Source organism: Pleurodeles waltl, chromosome 4_1, assembly GCF_031143425.1.
Source record: "Pleurodeles waltl isolate 20211129_DDA chromosome 4_1, aPleWal1.hap1.20221129, whole genome shotgun sequence".
Classification (NCBI taxonomy): domain Eukaryota; kingdom Metazoa; phylum Chordata; class Amphibia; order Caudata; family Salamandridae; genus Pleurodeles; species Pleurodeles waltl.
In genome coordinates, this window is record NC_090442.1 from 291,065,580 (window position 1) to 291,088,087 (window position 22,508).

A 22,508-nucleotide genomic window follows, 5' to 3' on the forward strand; every position below is an offset into this window, starting at 1 on the left:
TCTCTGGTGTTTAGCTTTTAAAGGGTAGCTAGCGCCTCTCCTGGTTGCTGGTCCTTTTTTGAGTCTCAATGGCTCTCAAGTGCCGTATACTCAATCCACTTGTCATACATATGATATCTGTATGTATCAGATATATATTGGTCTTGGTTACTGGATTAATGTATGCGTACAACAAGTAAATCATTATTCTTTCCATACTGTAGACATGGTTTTGTCTGCGTTTTGATTGGCAGCTTATGCGATGGGTGGATATGCTCTAATCTTTTCAGCTCCTGTTTTTGTTCTCAAATGTTCTTTTATGTATGTATTTCAGCGTTTAGCAGCTACTGCAAGGTTAGGTATCACCTTTGTAGTTGAAAGTATTTGGTGAGTGAGCTCACTCATAAATGTTTCTTGTTTGTTTCATGAATTATTTTAGTCTGTATTCTGGAATACATTATACTATTGTATGGTGCCAAAAAGGTATGCTGAATCCACTAACTTTCAAGTGTTAGAGATCTGGTAAAAGGCAGTTAGAGTTGTCATGTTAGTCAACTACAGACCTTACTTTTGACAAGCCTGAAGGCACTGCCTTGTTCCCTCCAATGTACTTACGATTTAGTTGGTGTTCCATAAAGATACATGTCTCTTCACCTGTGCACTTTTGCACCAATTGGGTGTCTGGCATATTAGTTTTGTATTTCTCATACCTGTCTTGAGAATGGCATTCATCCAGTAGACAATACTTTCTCTTTTACATTAACTGCAAGTTGTTACAAATTAGCTCTTGACTTCTCCCATTGACTGGCCAAGCTTTGTCCTGTAGTCACTGATAAATGTTCAAGTTCCTTCAGATCACCTGCTACTGTCAGGCAGGTTAGTGCTATGTGGCAACCTCTCCAAAAAGACTTGCCCAATATTTACCTTGCAATCATAGTAATATAAGTTGCAACAACTAAGTGGTCTACTGGCAGGTAGATGTGGTGACTCCAAACACCTCTTCACAGAAACAGCATTTGTGTTTAAAGAGGGTGTCTCTTGTAGTCACATAGTCAGAGGACCAAGTGTGCTGTACTAGGTTACCATACTGGGGCTCAGCTGCCTCTAAAAGTAAGGCATGCCTGTAAACTTCTTCCTGCATCACCAGTCGCATACATTTCTACTTTTAACAACTCCTTATGTTATTAATAGTTTCACTGCAGCCATTGGGCTATAGAGGTGACCCTCATAACTTTCTCCTGTAACCCTGTAGGTTAAGTGCTATGGTCTGTAATCTCCTAACACCATATTTTTTATTTGTTTGCCCCCCATGCAATGGAGTGTGATCAACAAGTGCAAGGGTCTGTGTGAAATGTATTAAAGGGTTTCGTCACGGTGCACAAAAGACCCGTGCTGGCTGTTTTTTACTTTCATTACAAGAAAGCATGCCTATATAAGAGAAACCCTATTGGCTATACCATGATGTATACTTTATAGTCTTACATGATTTATGGTAGTCGTTTGTTTATCCATTAAGGTTTGTACCAAATTGAATTGTATACAACTGGTCTAATATAAGTTAATTTATCCTTATCCTTCTTTTCTTTTTAATGTTTCTCCACCTTCATTTGTCTGTGTAAGGATCATAACCTATGATTAATCTTGGCACTGTGGTAGCAAAGTAATAAAACATCTCATGCCCATAACAACTACTAACATCATCAAAATTATACTAAAGAATAGGCTCTTGTTAAAAATTCCATGACTTTGGGCTATCGTACGTAAGGTTGTTTACATTAAGTAGGGATGCTATGTTATACTATAATCAGTGTACCCCTCGCTCCTCCATTAGTTTACTGCATACTTGCCCCACATATCAGACTTACTTACTAAAAGCCAACATATCTTTCTGTCATTAGGGGCCAGATGTATCAAAGGATTTAGCATTTGCTAATGGTGAGAATCGGTAAATTCCACAGTTTGCGAATGCAAAATAGCCTTTCACAGTGTATGAAAGGCATCACAGTCCTATTTTAGGGAATCGCCATTTTTTGCGATTCACTAAAATTGCGACTCGAGTAGGGAATCGCAATTTGTGATTCCCTAAATAGGAAATTACAAATTGTGAATTCCTATTTGTGATTCCCTATGCACATATATCGAGCATTTCCTAAATGCGAACTGGACATTTAGGAAACGCAATTACCACCAACTCCAAGTTGGTGATAACCATTTGCAGTTTTAAAAAAATGCATTAAAACTGCATTTTTTAAAGTGCTATGTAGCGCACACATGGCAATAGGGCATATGTGTGCTTTACATGTGCACAGTTGTTTTTTTGGGGGTGCATCAAAGAGGGCCTTAAGCCCTCAGCACCCTTGGTTTTGCATTTCCTAATTTGCGAATTCCTAACAGGAATTAGCAAACTAGGAAATGCAAAACCATTCGCACCTAGGGGCCTTCAGGCCCATAGGAATGGAGTCTCATTCTCTAATAGCGATTGCAAATTTTAAGTAATTGCTGTTAGGGAATCGCTATTTTGTTACATTCCATTTTGCATTACCTAAATAGCGATTTACCTAAAATTCGTTATTTAGGTAATGCAAAATGGAACTTTGATTTATCTGTCCCTTGAGTTTTGGTATATAGTGCACCTCTAGCCAGGGTTAATCTAGATTTTGTGGTTTAATAAGGCCTTGTTCAAAGTTGCTCTCTATTACATGCTCGATTCCCCCCACCAACACCCCTATGTTGCTGCTCCTCGCCTCTGGTCAGTGTTGCTACAACCCCCGACTTGCGCCCCTGTACTGCTGCCCCCCCCCCCTTTTAAAAAAAATAAATAGAAAGAATACTTTAGTGTGTGCGTTTCTCTTTTTTTTTTTTTTCCGATTTTCATTACTGATTCAACTTGGATCGGTCACTATAAAGGGGGGAAAAAAGCAGCGTAGTCATTTTGTAGGCATACGCATGCATAGTGCACATGCCTACAAAATTACATAGCCGGCCAGGTCAAAAGCTTTTATTTAATTTTTTTATTCTTCAGCTATGCTGCACAGCATCAGTGATGATTTAAAGCCACTGGCAATGCCAACAGGTCCCAAAAGCAAAACCAATTGACTTTGCCAATGCATGTTCCACTGCATTTCAGTAGACCTAACTAAGAAACGTATCAGAAGTGTGGAAAAGAAGCAAGCATCTCATAGGATGGACACCGATGGCCCTTAAAGTAAAACAATTAGGAGTCAAAGGGTTTATTTGAAAACATTGGCTCTCAGATCTGTGGCCGACTTTTGTTTTGTTAATCACATTTCTAAGTGCCTCGGGTCCAATCATGGGATTTTTATCAAATTAGGTAATTTTCTCCTGCTTGTTGTTTTTCATGTGGTTACATTTTGGTGAGCTTTTTCTCTGCACTTTCTTTGTTTAAGCATTATATCCCTGCTTGTGATTTAAATTAGGCCTGGGGATATTTATTAGTGCCCTATTCTGAGGCAAGAATGGTTTCCAATAGTCTGTGGAAGTCCTCCGAATCCATGCTCTGTGACACAATGTTTAGCTAGATTGCTGGCTTCCCATTTTGCCACAAGGTTGTCTCATCTTTTGTGGATTCGTTTGCTTCGTAGATGTTGTCTAAACCGATGTCCTTCATGAAATTTTGTTGGTGTGAAAAGTGGAATATAGCTACGGTTCACTGGATTATTTAGCATGTCCTCAGCAGAGGGTAATTGGACACATAAACTAAAGTGTAATCTTTTTACAGTGCTGTTAGGTAATTTGAGGGAGCTGATCTTCTTCTTTTAATCTACCATTGAGAGCTATTAGTCCTAAATTATTTAGGAATTGGGAGAACCTTTTGTTTTGCAAGATGCTGTGTTGCTGGAATCTGCTTTGGTTGGGAATCTGAAATGGGCTGTCATTTGCCAGTAGAGATTCTCAAGGTTGGAAGTCAAGTCACCTGTTATGATAGGAATGGCCATGAAGTATGTAAGGATTTTGGGGGTCATTCTGACCCCGGCGGTCAGAGACCGCCGGGGCCAGGGTCGGCGGGAGCACCGCCGACAGACCGGCGGTGCCCCGCAGGGCATTCTGACCGCGGCGGTTCGGCCGCGGTCAGATGCGGGAAACCGGCGGTCTCCCGCCGGTTTCCCGCCGGTTTCCCGCTGCCCTGCAGAATCCTCCATGGCGGCGGAGCGCGCTCCGCCGCCATGGGGATTCTGACACCCCCTACCGCCATCCAGACCCGCCAGGAACAGGATGGCGGTAGGGGGTGCCGTGGGGCCCCTGGGGGCCCCTGCAGTGCCCATGCCAATGGCATGGGCACTGCAGGGGCCCCCGTAAGAGGGCCCCACAAAGTATTTCAGTGTCTATGCAGACACTGAACTACGCGACGGGTGCCACTGCACCCGTCGCACCCCTGCAACTCCGCCGGCTCCATTCGGAGCCGGCATCCTCGTTGCAGGGGCATTTCCGCTGGGCCGGCGGGCGCTCTTTTGGAGAGCGCCCGCCGGCCCAGCGGAAATGTATGAATGGCCGCTGCGGTCTTTTGACCGCGGTGCGGTCATTTGTCGGCGGGACCTTGGCGGGCGGCCTCGGCCGCCCGCCAAGGTCTGAATCAGGCCCTAAATGTTTAATTTCTTTAAGAAATGAGTCTAGTTTATTTGTTGCAATTTTTACAAAACTCAGATTTTTCAAATGCCTGGAAACTTCTCTCTTTCAGTCTTCTTCTGGTTAGGATATTGAACTGGCTATGTTGTCTTGCTAGCTCCTTGTCTCGTTGGCCTGCAAGCCTCTCGACCCTTCCCACTATATCTGTGCCCTGAGTTAAACGTAAGATGAGTGTGTTATTGCTTCTCAACAGGCACTGTAGGAGCATAAATGACTTGCCTTTAGGTCTTCATCATCTTCTCAATGTACAGGCTGTGAAAAACAGTTAGCATGGGCTTATTTTGTTCAATGACGGCTTTTGTCTTTTAAATCTAGCCTCCTTGCTTCCATTTCCGTATTATGGAAAACTGGAAACTACTAGACACAAAATGCAGACTATTGCTGACCAGAAAGCCGAAATAGTCTGAATGGGATTCTTCTGGCATGGTCCCACCTAATTTTTAGTTTAGTGTTTATTACAGTGTGATTGAACCAGTCCTTCTTTTTCCATTTCAGGGTGCTTTATATTTTGTAATGAAGGATGTAGCTAAGTAAGCAAGCATTTTAGCAATAGGAGTTTTGGGGAAGAAGGGTTATGCAGTTTCTAGCATTGCGATTACCCGACAAGCGTGAACTTTTTTTACTTTGCAGATTTAATATGGGGGAAAAAATGAAGAACACAAACACATGTTATAAGGCATATACATCCATTACCGTGTTTATTGAAAAATAAATGTGTTGATTGTGTGCTCCCTGTAAGAACTACCTAATTAAGTAACTTTTAAACACTGTTTTAATGTTGACTTTGTGTGGAATACTATGCATGGGTCATGCAGGTGTCTGAAACTGGATGCAGGACTCCTTTGTAAATGCAGATGGTGATTTGTGAAATGCAGAATAACCTTTATCTATATATTTTCTTGCAGCTACTGTGTGAACGTGTTTTGAATCTCCTCGAAAAGGGAACAAGAACTTCTTGTCAGATACTCTGCCTTGAGGCTCTTCGAATTCTCTCTCGGGATAAAAAGGTTTTGGAACCAGTGACCACCAAGCAGAACATGCAGATTCTAATGGGACTTGCCAAACTCGAGCCTTCAGAAGACTCCCTAGGGGAGGTGGCTAATTTTCCTGTTATAGTGGAAGCCCTAAAATGTCTTTGTAACATCGTTTTTAACAGTGTGGTGGCTCAGAAGTTGAGTTTGGAGTTGAATATCGCTGCCATGCTTTGCAACCTTCTGAGAAAATGCAAAGACCAAGAAACCGTGCATGTCATTAAATGCTTCAACCTGCGCCTCTTGTTCCTGCTGTCACTTTTGCACACAGAGACTAGGACGCAGCTACGGCAGGATTTACAGGCGCTGCCTCTGCTGACAGAGGCCCTGGAAAGTTCATTCGGTATTACTTGGACGGAGAAGTACAAGGCAGCCCCTCGGGCTGACGGACCTCCGTTGTCGCGTCAAGACACAGACTGTGCCATTGAGGCTCTGAAAGCCCTTTTCAATGTCACGCTCGACAGCTGGAATGTTCACAGTGAGGTAAGCTTCACTTTGTAATTTTTCCTGAATTTTATATGTTCTTCATTGAAATGTTATTCTCAGTGCTTTAATGGGCAAGTTCTATCAGGTGCTGAGGACCTGCACTTCTTCAGTTTGAAAGGGAGAATACTTGCACTTTTCCTCAGGTGTGCAGCCATTATAATGGGGACTACCAACACTTCTGAGTAAGATACTCAGGGACATTGAGTGGCTGCACTTCTGTATTCCCACTTCAACCTCTTGTCAAGGTGTATGATAATACTTGGTGTGTTGAAAAATTGTAAGACCTGCCTTGCTACTTTTGAAAATGGAACACACTATGGGGGTGATTCTGACTGCGGCAGACGGCGGTCGCCGCCCGCCAAGCGGTTCCCGCCGAAAGACCGCTCCGTGGTCAAAAGACCGCAGCGGTCATTCTGGCTTTCCCACTGGGCTGGCGGGCGACCGCCGAAAGTCCGCCCGCCAGCCCAGCGGGAAACACCCTTCCCACGAGGACGCCGGCTCAGAATGGAGCCGGCGGAGTGGGAAGGTGCGACGGGTGCAGTTGCACCCGTCGCGAATTTCAGTGTCTGCAAAGCAGACACTGAAATTCTTCGTGGGGCCCTCTTACGGGGGCCCCTGCAGTGCCCATGCCATTGGCATGGGCACTGCAGGGGCCCCCAGGGGCCCCGCGGCACCCCCTACCGCCATCCTGTTCCTGGCGGGAGGCCCGCCAGGAACAGGATGGCGGTAGGGGGTGTCAGAATCGCTCCGCCGCCATGGAGGATTCTCAAGGGCAGCGGGAAGTCGGCGGTACACCGCCGACTTTCCGTTTCTGGCCGTGGCTGAACCGCCGCGGTCAGAATGCCCAGCGGTGCACCGCCAGCCTGTTGGCGGTGCTACCGCCGACCTCCGCCATGGCGGTAATTACCGCCAGGGTCAGAATGACCCCCTATGTGTTATTTACTACATAAATAGTTTACACTTTATTATTTATGGCACAGCCTTCTGTGGTCGGTCTTGTACTTCTGAAACAGTCTAATGGACTTCACAGCGATATCACACTTAGATAAGTCACTTAAAGCATTCCTAGAACACCAGCAAATGAAGGAGGCTCCAGTCTGCCACAGATTTAGGAGACAATGTTTTCAAATTAACCCTTTCACTCCTAACTGTTTTACTTTAAGGGCCATTAGTGTGACCCCTAAAGGATGCTTGCTTCGTTTCCACTCTTAATTCGATCTACTCAAGAGCAAATGGAACATGCATTGGCAAAGCCACTAGATTTCACTTTTGGGACATATTGGCATTGTCAGTGGTTTTAGTTATGCTGTGCAGCATAGCTAAAGAACTTAAAAAAAAAAAAAGGTTTTGACGTAGCTGGCTACGTCATTTTGTAGGGGTGTGCACTATGTAAGCGCATGCCTACAAAATGAAAAAGTTCATATTTTTTTTTTCTTTTCTGATCCAAGTTGAAACAGTAACTAAAAAGAAAAAAAACATACAAACGTTCTTTTTTTCCACAAAGTGGATGGAGTAAACAGTATGGGGTGCGCTGGTGGGGGTGGAGGAGTTGAAGCAACCCTCGCCACAGGTGGGGCGAAGCAAAATGGGTGTGTGGGTGGGGGAATTGAGCAGGAGAAAGCACGTTGACAACAAGGAAGTGTGTGAGAATGGGGGAGAAGCAAAAGGGAGAGAGATAGGAACATGTAGTGTGGCGGTGGAAAGAGAAGCGCACAAGGGAAACATTGTTAAAATACATGCACTAGAGTTCTTAAACAAAAAGAAAAAAGTGGTCCCTGTGAAAGCAAGCAGTGGAAGGACATAGTAATACGTTCATGCTCCATGGAAGGGAAAAACCCAGGAAGAGGAAGGAACCCCCACATAGATAGCAAATAAGAAGCAAGGAAGAGAGAGTGATAATGAAGTTTACAAATGGTAGCAATGGATGTGCTGTAAGCCCACTGTAAGATAACCATATGTCCAACATAAGACAGCACATGGGCTGTCTTAGGCAAAACCTGAAAGCGGAATGCATTTCTCCGTTTATGAGCTACCTTGTGACTAATAGAGAAAGCGGTAATATGAAAGGTTCAATAAGTCCTTTTTAATGAAGTAAGATTTTTACAAACTTAAATAGCAAAGATTATAATTTCCTGTATTGCCCTAATGCCCTGTAACCACTAGATTGTTAAATCATTTTCTATTGTGCTTACATAATGCGATTGACTGCTTATATCGGTGCAGGAGAAGAAACATCAGCTATTGACTCTTGTCTCGAATAAGAAGCAGCGTATGGAATGTTTAAAAATCCTGTAGAGTCAGATTTAATTTCAGGTAAGACTGGACAAAGTCTGAGTCAGTGGCATATTCTGTAGAGCGAGAAGTGTGACTAACTCTTTCCAGCCCTATCTGCCATTTAGATATACCAACCACACTGTTTTAAAATCTTTAGATTCCTTTGTAGGCTATCTGATTCTCTACTGTAGTATTTTCATTTAGGGTAATATTGTTAACTGTTTCTGCTAATTACCACATTCATAGCATACAGGGTGTAACGTTCCAAAGAGTTCCATCATAGATTGTAATCTGATTTGGGTTTGTGGAGGAATGTTGTTAGTAGATTGGTTTTTAAGTAGCTCTCTTTATTGGATGTTATAACAATAGTCATCTATATTGCAAACATCAGCATAATGGTGCAGCTTGCTTCTGGTAGAGATCATAAATCTTTAATCTGTTTGTTGAGTGCCTTGTGTCATGTGGGGGTAAGTGTAACTCCTGTGTCATACCATGCATCTTATCAGTGAGCTGCAAACATGCAACTACAGCATTAAACAGCCCAAACCCAACCTCTGTCTGAACCCTACACTTTGTAATAGAAGTACCTTTCATCTTAGGAACTTAACTGGGTGAACATTCTCGTGGTGCTGATGGTCACAGGCTCTACTACGCCTATATAAATAACTGAATAGTGACTGTAAGAAATTGGGTTATTAGGTGTGAAGAATGTGAGTACTTCACAAGTGAATTGCATATTCAAACTATGCCACTCTTTGTTCATTGTTGTGTCTTAGTGCCATGTGTGAATTGGGATTCTTCCTCACTACTCTGAAGAATTTAACTGGGCAACAAAAAGCACTGTATGAATGTAGACTTGTCCCAAAAATAAGAAACTGAGGACCATTCTGGTCACCTCTTCATTGAGTGCTTTGAGGTGGATAAGTAACAACCATGACAAGCGCTTTCAAATTTACTAATTTGTAGAGGGGTTGACTCTTCGGAGCTCATGTTTGTGTTCCATTTGTGGGTCATATTTTGAGTCAATGTGGGGGTTATACTAAAAGAGTTCTGGTCTGCAGTGAGTAGCTTGCCGGGGTCGGATGGGGAGTCTCCAGGGAGCGACGGCTTCCCAGCAGAATTTTACTGCACCTGTACAGCAGATGTTACCCAACGCCTACTGGAGGTTTATTTCAATGCTAGGGAGTGTGGAGTATTGCCACTGTCCATCCTTCTCCGTCCATGGGAGAAGGATAGTAACAGTGGTGCTAAAGCTGGGTACAGATTCCTCAGACCGATCGTCTTACAGACCGATTACAATGATCAATATGGATGCTAAGATCCTTTGTAAGTTGCAGGCGCTCTGTCTTCGACCTGTGATAGAGGGATTGGTCCATGTGGACCTGTATTGCTTTCATTTAAACTAAGAGGACATGATGCCAAAAGAATTCAGCACTCTTAGTCTGAATAATTAATTTATTAAGGCACTTCCCCAAGAGAAGCCCTCAGATCAGTCAGGCAGTAGACTGGATCGGGATCACAAGTAGATCCTGGGCAATGCTTCTGCTCCACAGACAAGCTCCTGTCTGAAACTCCAAGTCTCCCCGTTTTTTTTTTTTTTAATTTTTTTTTTTTTTTTTTTAACCTTAACACACCTCAAAAAAAGAGTTCTAGAATCCCCTCCCCTCTGTTATGAAACTAAATGTTGGCTGTACTTTGTGTGGAAAACACCCGTAGAAGCTGGCCAGGCTCCCATGTTTGTTCTGAGACAGATTCGTACATTCCTCTGGAAAAACAGTCTCAGCCTTGTGAACTCTTAACGAGTCCGCATCCCACATACGATGTTACGTCCGTCCGACTGTGTACTAGTGAAGAGAAAAACAACTTCTGTGAGGGAAAAACACCTGCACTGCCCTGCAACTGCTGCAGGACACAAAATGGAATCGCTCAAACATGGTCAAATCTACATAGCATCACAGGACCAATGTAGGTTCATATCTCGTATTATTACAACAGTGAGTCTGTAGCGGCTCATGCAAGCGGTGCATGGGACGACTGACTCACAGGATGGTTTAGTTGATGGTGTTTTTTAAAATAGCAAAAGCCTTAGATACGGTTGACTGGCCATTTATTCAGAGCGTCTCAGAGGCAATGAGATTTGGGCCTCGATTCAGATCCTGGATCCAGCTCCTGTATAATGAACCTAGAAAGTCAAACTTGGCCAATTGTGTTCACATCCAGTGCTGGTGGACAGGGGGACACGGCAGGAATGTCACTTGTTCCCATTGCTCTTTGTGTTAGTGATGGAGCCTTTGGCAATACAGCTTAGGCAGTTGTTGGAGAGCTGGGGCATTGTAGTGGGAGATACGACCCAGCCGGTGTCAAATCGGAGGACGATACTCTCTTTTATCTGAGATCGCCTGGAGGGGGTCGATGCCTATGTTGTTCCATTATTTGAACACTTTCGGGGACATCACAGGCCTACAAATTAATCATACCAAATCCTCGATGTTTCCATTGGAAAGATTGGTGAGGGTGGACCCCATAACGCTACCACATCTCCCGCTATGGGAGGAGACAGATAAGTTCTGATACCTGGGTGCAATCATAGCGTCCACCTCCCAACAGCGAACACAATATGATTTAGAAAAAAAGGACTGACGGTCTACGAGCATCAGTGCAATTCTGGAATAAACTCCTGCTCTCCTTGATTGGACGAGTGGCAGTTGCAAGGATGGTGTTCTTCCCCAGCTGTCTCTACACATTACAACATGCACTCGATACTTTACCAAGGGCAGTGTTTAGGTGATTGCACTCACTGCTCATGACATTGCTCTGGAAGGGTGGGAGATGTAAGGTGGCTCAGGAACATTTGCAGTTACCAACACTGGAGGGGGAGCTGGCTTTTCTACAAATGGAAGATGTTACCTCGTTTCCCAAATCCAGCATGCTGCACATTAGCTAGCAGAGGGGGCTAATTGGGAGAAGACACTACTACTGGACAAAGAGCGAACCATGGAGTTGCTACTCCTCTTAAACTCAGGTGGTTGATCCACAGAAAGGGTCCTGTACCTAATTACACATACAGCAACATTATGAGAGAAGACTGTATAAGTGATTTTACAGAAAGCCCCGTTTGCCTGGGGGTGGGGGTGTTAATTTTTGGGGATACCCAGCTTTTCACTCACTGGCCATGATGATGGACACAATGGCTTGGAGGGAGGGAGGAAGGGAGTGAGGGAGGGAGTGAGGGTGTGCAACGCTAGGGGATCTTTACTCCACAGATGAATCTCTCTCCCATGAGGCTGTGTCTGAGGTATTTGCTCTGGGGGAGGTTCAGTTATGCTAGTGCATGCTAGTATAGCCAACATAGCTAAAAAGATGTGGCCGACCTATCCGGCTGTACTGTCCTCCTTCCTGGTATTCCGGGCAGTGGTGAAGCTTGGGGGTGCAAGGCATTTGATATCACATTTATACAAGGCTGCATTAGCTGATAGCCCAAGAACCTTATTTCTGGCCAGGGTGGCATGAGAAACAGACCTGGGAACCCCGATTGCAGAAAAACGGTGGAGCAAGATGTGTTTGTGCACACAGTGTCTTGTAACACCAGGTTTAAGTTGGCTGATTTTAACTGTTTACATCGTACATGCATCACTCTGGTCCTACTCCATAGGATGGACCCTGCCAGGTCGACAAACTGTCACCGCTGTCCGGAAGATAATGCAACCTTAGTACATCTTGCTTGGTACTGCCTACCTGTAAGGGCATTCATGAAGTCTGTGGTCCAACATTTGAGGGCCTCTTGTGGGATAAGTATAGAACGGGACCCTATAGTGGGTTTATTGGGTGATGTACAATCGCACAAAGGGAAAAAGATGAAGTATAAGTTTACACAACTGACACTACTACTAGCAAAACGTAGGGTGGCTATCACCTGGATGGGACACATGGGACCCAGTGTGGACCACTGGAAGAAGGATGTGAGGGAATGGGCGGTGGCTGAAGAGGTTCGCCTTAAAGGTACACAAACAGATGCTAAATTGGAGGGTGACTTGCACAAATGGGGAACATTATTGACTAGATTTGAGGAGAGGAGGACACCCAGTCCTCAGGAGAGTCAACAGATGAAGAGGGGTGAACAGTAGCAGGTGTGGTGGGTGAGCACCAGTGCAGTAGATTAAGGGGGCCACTTGAAGATGGGCATGTGTTCGATGATTGCAGTTTTTGGAATACCACTTTTTCTGTGACTAAATGTGGAAATTGTAAAATTTTAACTCCCATACTTATGGCTGGTGGTTATCGCCAGTGATGCATTTCTGCGTTTCTGAAAAACAAAAAACAAATAAAAAGATTATTTAAAAAAATGTGGGGGTTATACTGAAGAACTGAATAAGGGTAGGTGAGGGTGAGTTAATGATGGTGAGAGAGAGATGTGGAGAAAACACCGGATTAGTGTCGTAGTGAGAGTATAATTGGGAGATGAGATAATGGTTGGTGAGATAAGCAAAGATGACGAAGGAAGAGGTCAGAGGAGGTAGTGAGCAATGGGTCAGCGAGAGACAGTCGTTGAAACTGAGACTACCAGAGAAGTCAACAAATTTGATTTTCTAAAACTGTTTAGTAACTAGTGTAGAAAAGTCATTGACTAAGCAATAAATCTGTGTTTGTCTTCATACATTTCTTTATAGGATTTGTGCCCAGAGTTTTGTGCCATCATACACGCAGATGACTGTAGTATTTGTATAGTGCTTAGTATAGGCAGACACACTGACATAATTGATGTTAGTTCTGAAAGCTTCATATTCTGTGCAATAGTGTCTTTCATCACTTGTAATATCTATATTCCATGCCCATTAAGCAGTCTAACCTTGAAGTTAATGTCAGATATATATATTATGAATATTTTTTTCTCTCCGAGAGCCGACTGGCTCCTATGATTGAATTAAGTCGTTGAGGCTTTTCTTCATTAGCTCATAGGAACATGAGCATTCAAACAGTAATGAATCCATAAATAGAAGTAATGATTGATAAGTGTTGCGAAGTATTTGAGCTAGGCATGCCCCCCCCCCCCCCCCAACCGCTTCTATCTAGAAATGACAAAAATAATGTTTGATGCAGTGAACGGGTGCATGAAGATTCTGCTACAAATGTTATGTCCTCTTTTTAGATTTCATCAGGGTCTCTTTTCTCCATTCTTCCATGTTTTGGAGGCATTAATCATGTTTTTCGTAATTCAGAATTTTAAATCTTTCATAAAAATCAGAACACAATGAATTTTCTTTGCAGGGATTGCCTTTTTAGTTCTGTTTTTTACAGAGGCCAAACAGACTTACTGGATACAATATGCAGAGAGTGGGATCTAGGCTCATCTCTTTCATTCAGTGGCTTATTTGACTAGCTTATTTCAGCCATTGGCTTGAGACGTTGTCAGTTACATATTGGTTCAATCAGCAGAACATTCATATCTCATCTACTGTCATTTATTGGCTGTTTGGGTGGATTCCCCTCCCTCCACACACACTTATTTGCTTCCATTGAACTGCTTGAGAGACTATTTTAGTGGTTCAGTAATTTTTACTTTAGCTTTCAGCATAGATCGCACCACAGGTCCTGACTTACAGTATTGTAACACATTATACAATCGACCCTCCTTCCCTGCGCCCCCATCCATTTACAGAATTCCTTAAATTAGCCTTGCAGCTTTGTGAAGTCACCTGGCAACACTTTCACCTTAATATGTTTAAGGTAAATGCCTCAGAAAAATAAAGAGGGAACGAGATACGAAGGGAAAGGTAGAAAATTAAAATAGGGCTCTAGGAAAGAGAGCTGTATGCTAAAATGGGAGAGGGAAAGACACCAGAAAGAAACCATCTTGTTCAAAAAAGCAGTCTTGTTACTTAGTATTTCCAAATCCTGTCACATTAAGACATGACCATTGGAGAGATTCAAGTGGAGTAGCTGTGAAACTTAAAGTGTCAAGAAACAGTCCAGCTGGAACTGTCATGTAAAGATCCTGTCTGAACTGGAAAGGACGCAAGCCAACCCTGGTTTTGGCCTATTTGAGCCTTTTCAGTCATCTGCAGCTTGGTTCCCGGGCACAGTGAAGACTGGACCCATGTCTCAGCATACCCATTGCATACACTTCATCTGGCAGTTCAGGGTGGACTGTTCCTGTGAGGGGCATGGTCAGTACCAATTTGTATAAGGCGGACCTCTGTCTAGACTGGCACAGTAGGTGAAAAACAATGGGCTTGAAGGCTACCTCGAGGGATTGCAAGTGGTTAGACTATTTGCAAGTATTTCTCCTTTCACCTTTTGTGTGTTTGATGCAGCACGCTAAGTGGCCAAGGGCATGTCCGGATGTGGGTCCCTTACTTGCTATGGCCTAGGATCTAAGCTATATCTCAGTGACGAGGCCCAGTATGGCTGCAACTGGTCTGGGGTTGCATGTCGTCCCATCTAGAGGGGGCCTTACATGGCAGTTTGGGAAGTAATATTCCCATGAGGAGCAGGATCAATATTGATTTACATAAGGCAGGCCTGTATCTAGAGTTGCACAGTGGGTGAAAAACTATGTGTTGGAATGCTACCCCGAGCAATTGACAGTGGTTACACTATTTGTAAGCATTCCTTACTTTACCGTTTGATATAGTTTTATTGTCATGCTAGACAGTTTAGCAGGGGACCATACTGCTGCCGTGATGTTCCAACTGAGAAACTCTGTGTGTAGCCCTCAACATAATGAAGCTCTGTGGGCATGTTGAGGCACCAAACTCTGGGAAAAGACAGCTCCTTTTACCATTTCTCTATATGTAGTCCTTCATTGCAGTTGCCTTTCACAATATCGAGTCTTTGAGATTAGACACTAAGAATGACCATTATGGTCCTGCCATCTGAAGTTGCAGCCCCTGAACAGTCTTACACGGGAGCCTGTATGGCTTAGGTACAGTCTCTGTATCACTTCTGACAGGTTTTCCTTTAAAAAGAGGTGCTTAACTTCAAATATTGATACCTCTGATCCAGTAGGGGTAATAGCCTGGGCACTGTTGCCAACTGTCTTCCATTTATGTTCCAAAATCTCCATTTTGCTATCCAGGATGCACATTGCATCTATCTCTGTGTCTCTAAACCTCCCACCATCCTTCATCTTTATCTCTGCTCCCCTGATTTATTTTCCAATTGGCTCAATCTGGTTTCCAATAACTTAATTGGTAGCTTAACCCCTTTCACCCTGTATTCCATTGCAACTAACGTATTCCTCTTAGCATTGGTGATTCTTTCCACTTTCTTCAGCATTTTTAGTATGGAGTCAAGGGCTACCACCATCTCCTTCTGTCATCTTGCTAATTCGCTCACCCCTCTGACCTCATGTGTCGCAGTGGCGTATTGATCTTTGGCCCTAGCAACACCTGCTGAAACCGCAAGTCAATCAAGGTGTCACAGTTGATGCCAGCCCAGTGTAGTCCGTGTAATCATCAGTTGAAGAGTCCTTTGCACCAGTCTGTACAAGTGGTTGAGGTCTGTCAGCCTCCCTCTTGCATCGGACACTAAGCTGTTAGACTGCTCGCTAGGTTACTGTGTTTCAGTTCTCAGTGGCCGCCCTCGCATCTGTTTTCCCGGAGGCTCCTACACAGTTCTGAGTGTGTTAGCACCATGCATTAGTATCTTCCAGCTTTGCTGCCGCACTCCTATTTCCTCCCTAGTGCTCCCAATAGCAGCCACAGGCTAATGAGTGTATCGGCCATGTTCACCTCTTGGTTCTATGCTTGAGGGCCTACACTTTACAGCCATAGCCATCAGTCCAATACTTTTTGTTCTCTTCCATGTGTCTGGCTCTGTTTTTCTTCATTTTCTCCACTTTATATTACATGTAGTTTTTGTTAATTCCCATCAAGGGGGATGATGCACTATATAAATGCAACTGCTAACAATGGGAACGGAAATGCTCGCCTGATGACATAGATGCCTCCTATAGGAATCTAAAAACCTCATAGCATAGTGTTGAGTTCTAGCAGATTTGCAGTTCATTTCAGCCTTTAACACTCCCCACTGAACTGTACAATCTCCTGTAGCAAGTGCAATACAGAACAAAAATACACATTTCTTAAATGAAAAAGTAGATTTTAAGAACAGTTAAGGTTGCAGCATATAATGCCAGCATAAGGATTACTGAAACTCACCAGTTAAGTTGTATGTTATTAAATGATGGCCTTTACACACACCCTAACCCTTCCTGAATAATGCATAAAGTTATGGCATGTCTTATGGAGTAATGATCATTCTGAATGAGCGAAGGATTCTGTTATGCTTTATTCAAAAGGCTCCTCAACTGATGCGCTTTGGGATATTTGATGTATTGAGATGTATATTGGAAATGTGATAGTCCACACGATTATACACTTTAGTACTAATTAAAACTTTTCATTAAGTGAAGTTCAGTGATTATGTATAGTTAGTGAAGTGCACAGTCCATATTGAATATGTATTCTTTTTCATGCTTGTTTATTAGAGGATAGCTGTGTACAATTGGGAGTTTGGTGCCAGCATTGGGGACAGAGGATGTTCTCTTTTAGTGCTGTGGCATATATGTAGTCTTTCCTGAGCGTGGGCTGTAGCAAAGATGATCGAAAGATATAACACACTTATGCAGACCATTGTTGTGCTTGGTTGCTACAGTTTGGGTTTATATTGTGGCCTTAGTGGAAGGTGTGGGAGCGTGGTCAGTCTGCGAATGGAGTGAGGCTCAGTAAACAAGCTCCCGGCAGGGCTTTCACATCCGGCCCCATCCTGCAGTGATATTGTGCCCCAGAGGTTGATGAACCCTTATAGGGCACCGAGGAGGGCAGCAGCAACCCTCCCTCATTGTCCGAGATTGCTAGAGAGCACCCTGGGGAAACTTGGACCAGGCTTCAATTGGCAGAGCGAGGTAATATGGCAGGTCCCAATTCGGGCCTTCCTCCGTGAGTGGCCTAACAGTGGCAGGAGACACCGCGGCTGCTTGTGTGGCAGATTGAAGGTCCTGCTGCTGCACATAACTTTGGGGTACCAGCAGGGGTAGCGTAGGGCCCCACCCCTTCTGCTGTGGTGCCAAGGACAAGACTGGACCTCCATGCAACCGAAAGGTGGCCTAGCGCCGCAGATAGCTTTGTGGGGCCGAGCACCACAGATGCCTTTGTGGGGCCCGAGAATCCCAAGGTATGTGTCATCCTGAGGGAGACTGAGGGGGACCTCGCAAGAAGGCTGCTGCGGTGATCTTGAAGTGCCTGGCTTCTGCCTGCGTGAGAGGAGGGCCCCCCACCCCAAAATTTGGAGTAGTATGGGCCGCCTAGCCGAATGAACCCAAATAAGCTCCCGCTGTTTAAATGAAGTAGTTGGTGCCGCTCAGCCCGATGCACCCAAATGTGCCCCCGTTTAAAAAAAAAAAAAAAAAAACGTGGAAAGAGTTATGGTGTGGGTCTTAAAAAACCATAGAGAAGCACCTATTGTGTTGCAGCGATATTGAAAATGTGATTTATCTTGAGCTGAAGCCAAGAAGAGTGAGATATTCATTCTCATATGCTGCTGCCTACTATCTATATGTGGGTAGCAGGCTCTTATTTGTGGGAAAGTTAGGGCCTGGCACTGCTTTGCGGTAGAGATGCTGTCTGTTAGGGAAAAGTTAGGTCTTTATTGCCATCTTGAATTTATGTATCCTGGGTTTTTGCTTATCTTTGCTAGAAGTTAGTTCACATTTTTTAAACAGAGAAGGAAGTTCCACCAATGTGTACCTTCGTGAAAGTTGGGATAGTTAGTGAGGGGCAGTGCTGAGGCCAGGGTTTAATCTGTATGTATTTCCAAAGCTTCATTTGGATTCCCTGGCAGGCAATGAAAAGTGCGTTGAAGTGGTTATTTATAGCCAGTGAAATATTTTAAGAGCTGGAGTAATATAGTACCTTAGACATAGTTGTAATGACTGCATTGCTGCTGCAGCCTTCTGGCTAAGTATTTTTCACCTCTGAGGATCTCAGTTTTAGATGGGTTGAGATTCAGGTAGTTGAATAGCATCCATTGGTCCATGGCTTAGAGGTAGTGGCCTGGACTGGAGCAGACTAGGTCTACCTGGTCCATATGAGGATGATCTAGGTGCCTTACTCTGTAGTTTTAATAGGGTAGATTGAAAGACTTGAGGCCTAGTAATGGGCTAATGTAAGTTCACAAGTGAAGCGGAAAGAAGATAAAACTTTGTGATATATTAAAGTTAGTGCAGAACGGAGTTGAGTAAGGTGTGAGTAAGTTAATGCTTTATTTATCAGAGAGAAGTAAGATGGGTTTCAGTATAGAATGGTTTCTTGTAATCCAACATCAACTAACTTTTTTAGTAAGGTGCATGAGTGGACTGCATCAAAGATGAGAGGCAATGTCCAGAAGCAGTCTTGTGTTTTGCGGCGATGAGTATGTGTTCTATATCTGATATAGACTTCTAGTTGCATATTCCTTTCCTCTTAATTATCCTCTGATGTCAGACTGGATCTGGAAAAATTTCGAACAGTACCCCTATGTGCCGGTAGGTGGCACCGTTCAACTTTGTATGGCGCATTTTCAGTGTTGTCTGCACTGGACGCGACATGTGCAGTACCTAAACGGGACCCACCTCGGCATGCTGGCGTCAATTCTTTTCTTTCCGTGACAAATAGCGATGATCCTGTCTGAGCTAACTTTCAGTCACTTTTTGACAGGCTTGTTGCGATTTGTTTTTTGTTTTTTTTTTTTAATCAAACTTTTTTGAGCTCTTTCCCAGTGTGTAGGTATACTACCTAAGATACCAGCTGATTTCAAACAATGTGGGGCCAGATGTCTGTGACCGACCCCTACTTGGTGTGTTTGTTATGCTTGGAGCAGGACCATGACTCCAAAGCCTGTGAGGACTGCCATGCACCCCAGAATGTGCTGAGGTAATGCTCTCTCAAGCTCCCCACCACCCAGCACTTGATGTCCCGATCATGCAGAAGGACCCGTGACTGTTTGCAGAACCTGTCTCGAAGGTCGTCATCAAACTCGAAATTGTCAGGTACCACAAGTACAAGAAGGCCAAGAAGTCCAAGATCTTCGGCTTCACCGTGCCCGTTGAAGTCTTCTGACGAGATGTAAGTGTGTCGGCATTCCAGGCCCTGCAAGTTGGCGTAACCTGAATCTGGGTCAGCTCCGAGCTTTGCTGATTTTCCCAGAGCCGGAGCAATCCCCAACCAGATGAAAGACTTTTATGAGGCCATGTGCCTCATATTTGGGTGACCAGGCCCCTCTGAAGCGCCTTTGGGCCCAGTGGGTGTGGGTGGGGCCACCTGGATCCATGCAGGCGGTGTTCGCCTTCTGCCCCATGGGGTCCCTATGGAACCCTTGCTGGATCCATAGCGGAGCCCTCAGCAAGACAGGGACCTTCTTCCATTCCGGCACCAGTGCCAACACCCCGGGTGCCGCTGACTTCCTTAGGCGGCAACACCCCATTGTTATTTCCGACACAGAGCCGTTAGGGTGTTGGCTGAAGCTGCCACCGACTGGGTCCATGCTTCTGGAATGGAGCCAGTGCCTTATTTACTTGACAGGCCTGGAGAGTGAGACAAATGGGAGAGGTCTGTGGACCCTTATATGTACCAGTTCCCTGAAGAAGAACAGGAACAGGACAACTGTATGAGGAACTAGCAGAGGCCAGGGGGTTAGAAACCTCACCCAAGTCTGGCCTGATCTGCTCTCCTACTGTGGCTACGGAGGAGGGGAACCTCTTTTGTGATGGTGGTTTTGTACTTTCAGTTGTCCATAGTGGCGATTAAGACAACCGTTTTGACAGAGGTGCTTCAGCTGAGAGTCTTCCTTTCTGAACCTCTTCTCCCATTCAATGAAGCCCTTGCAAACGTCCTTCTTGGGACCTGGTTCAAGCCCTACACAGGGACTCCTGTATATAGGACGAGTGCCTGCTGCCATTGCCTGCCCCTGGGGAATCCCAGTTTCCTTACTCAGCAACCCCACCCCATAGAGCTAGATGATCCAAGCCACAACATCCAGAATTAACCTCAGCGTCTTCCCTGCCCCTAAACCGGATAGGGAAACCCAAAGGCTGGACACCATTTGCAAGAGAATGGTCTCTTCTGCCAGTCTAGCACTGCAGGCAGTGAACACCGCATGCTTTTTGGGCTGCTATTCGCATACAATATGAGACTCGTTGCTCAAATGCTGCCTAAGCTCTCTGAGGAGGCCCAAGCCATACTCACCCAGGCTATTGCTGACAGCGAGATGCAGCAAAATTCACCGTAAGGTGTGGGCTCAACACAACCGATTAACTGGACAAAGCGATTTCCTTGCAATGACCTTGCAGCACCACACACGGTTGAGAACAACTGCTTTTTCAGGAGATGTCGAGTCATCCCTCATACATATGTCCTTTAATGGCTGTCGCCTCTTTGGAGTCAAGGCAGATTCAGCGCTAGAGCTCTTTAAGAACAGCAGAGCTATGGCCAGGTCCTTGGGCTTGTCTATGCCCCCCATCAAACCCAATCCGCCTTCCTCGCCTTTCATGGTTATGTAAGGGGTCTCCAACTGCGCCTTACCCTACCAGCCTCCAGGGCCAAAAAGCTTCTTAGCATTTTGTGTTTGAGGGAGCAGTTTTCACAGACAACTGGGATAGGCAACAAGCCGTCAAGTCCATCTACCACTGTCTGGCAGCCACTGCCTACAAGCCTCTTTAATTTGCCCTCCGATTATCATGGGCACCCAGTGGGAGGAAGGCTACTTCATTACCTGTCCCACTGGCCTTCAGTAACCGCTGGGTTCCCATGATAATTGGAGGGCAAATTTAAAGAGGCTTGTAGGCCGCTGGGTTCTCCAGCTCGTCCAAAGGGGCTACTCCCTCCCCTTTGTGATTATCCCAACACCCATGACACCCACATACGATTGGCTGATGGAGGACCATCTCTCCTAGCTCTATCAAGAAGTGCAGGCTGTCCCAAACAAGGGAGCCCGAAAGAGGATGCCTGTATCAGAAGTAGGTCATGGTTGTTATTCCATCTACTTTCTGATGCCAAAAAAGGTCGGAGGACTGATTTCCACATCCCTGTCTTGCCTGCCTGTAGACGTTATCTGCGGTTCACAGTAGGTCACACTCACTTTTTTTTGCTGTGCTACCCTTTGACCTTACCAGCACCCCTCGGGTGTTCACACAGGTAATGGCGGTGCTTGCAGCTCATCTGTGGATATCAGGGTGCCAGTCTTCACAATCTCAATGACTGGCTGTTGAAGACTGGCTCATCACAGGCAGTCATCTCCAGTTTATGGCAAACCTTCTGCACTCGCTGGGGTTCACTATCAGCGTACTGAAGTCAAACTTAATCCCCACTCAGACACTCCCCTTCATTTGAGCTGTTCTGAACAACATGCAGTTTCAGGCTTATCCTCCCAAACAGTGAGTCCAGGATATTCATCCTCTTTCCTGGGTTTCGGTGAGGCTGACTCCGAGGCTGTTGGGCTTCATTGCCTCCTGCTTGTGACACATGCCTGCTGGCATATGCAGGCTCTGCAGTAGGACCTAAAGATCCAGTAGGTGCAGTATCAGGGGACTCTCTCTGTCCTGTTCTACATCACGGAAGGCACTGCAAAAGATCTGCAGTAGTGGTTAACGAACCACGATTGGGCCAGCAGCAGATGCCTCTCCCTTTCCCAACCAGATATGACAGTAGTGAAAGTTGTGTCACTCTTGGCATGGAGCAGCCATCTGGGAGAGGTGGAGTCCTCTGGTCTCCGGCGGAAATCCAAACTCCACATCAACCTGTAGAGCTCTGAGCGATCCGGCTGACTTTGAAAACCTATCAAGTGAAGGTTCGTACAGGTGTTCACAGACAACACCACCTCCATGTGGTCCTGCAACAAACAGGGCACGATGGGGCCCAGGACCATTTGTCAAGAGGCCCTGCTCCTATGGACATTGCTGGAACATCAGGGCATTTCCCTGGTGGCTCAACACCTGGTGAGCTTTAGGAACGCCATAGCGAATGAACTCAGCTGAAGATGCCTAGGTTATCACGAATGGTATCTCCATCCAGCGGTAGTACAAGGTCTCTTTCAGCAGTGGGGAGAGCATTGGTTGGATCT

At 45.1% G+C, this 22,508-nt stretch overlaps 1 protein-coding gene across 1 annotated transcript in view; it reads left to right on the plus strand.

The window, feature by feature from the left end:
• Positions 1 to 22,508, plus strand: part of RIC8B (RIC8 guanine nucleotide exchange factor B) — a 303,924-nt gene that overhangs the window by 64,857 nt on the left and 216,559 nt on the right. The window contains exon 3 of the mRNA XM_069228354.1: positions 5,529 to 6,137. Coding sequence (XP_069084455.1) covers positions 5,529 to 6,137 — 609 coding nt within the window. The remainder of the gene's footprint in view (positions 1 to 5,528; positions 6,138 to 22,508) is intronic.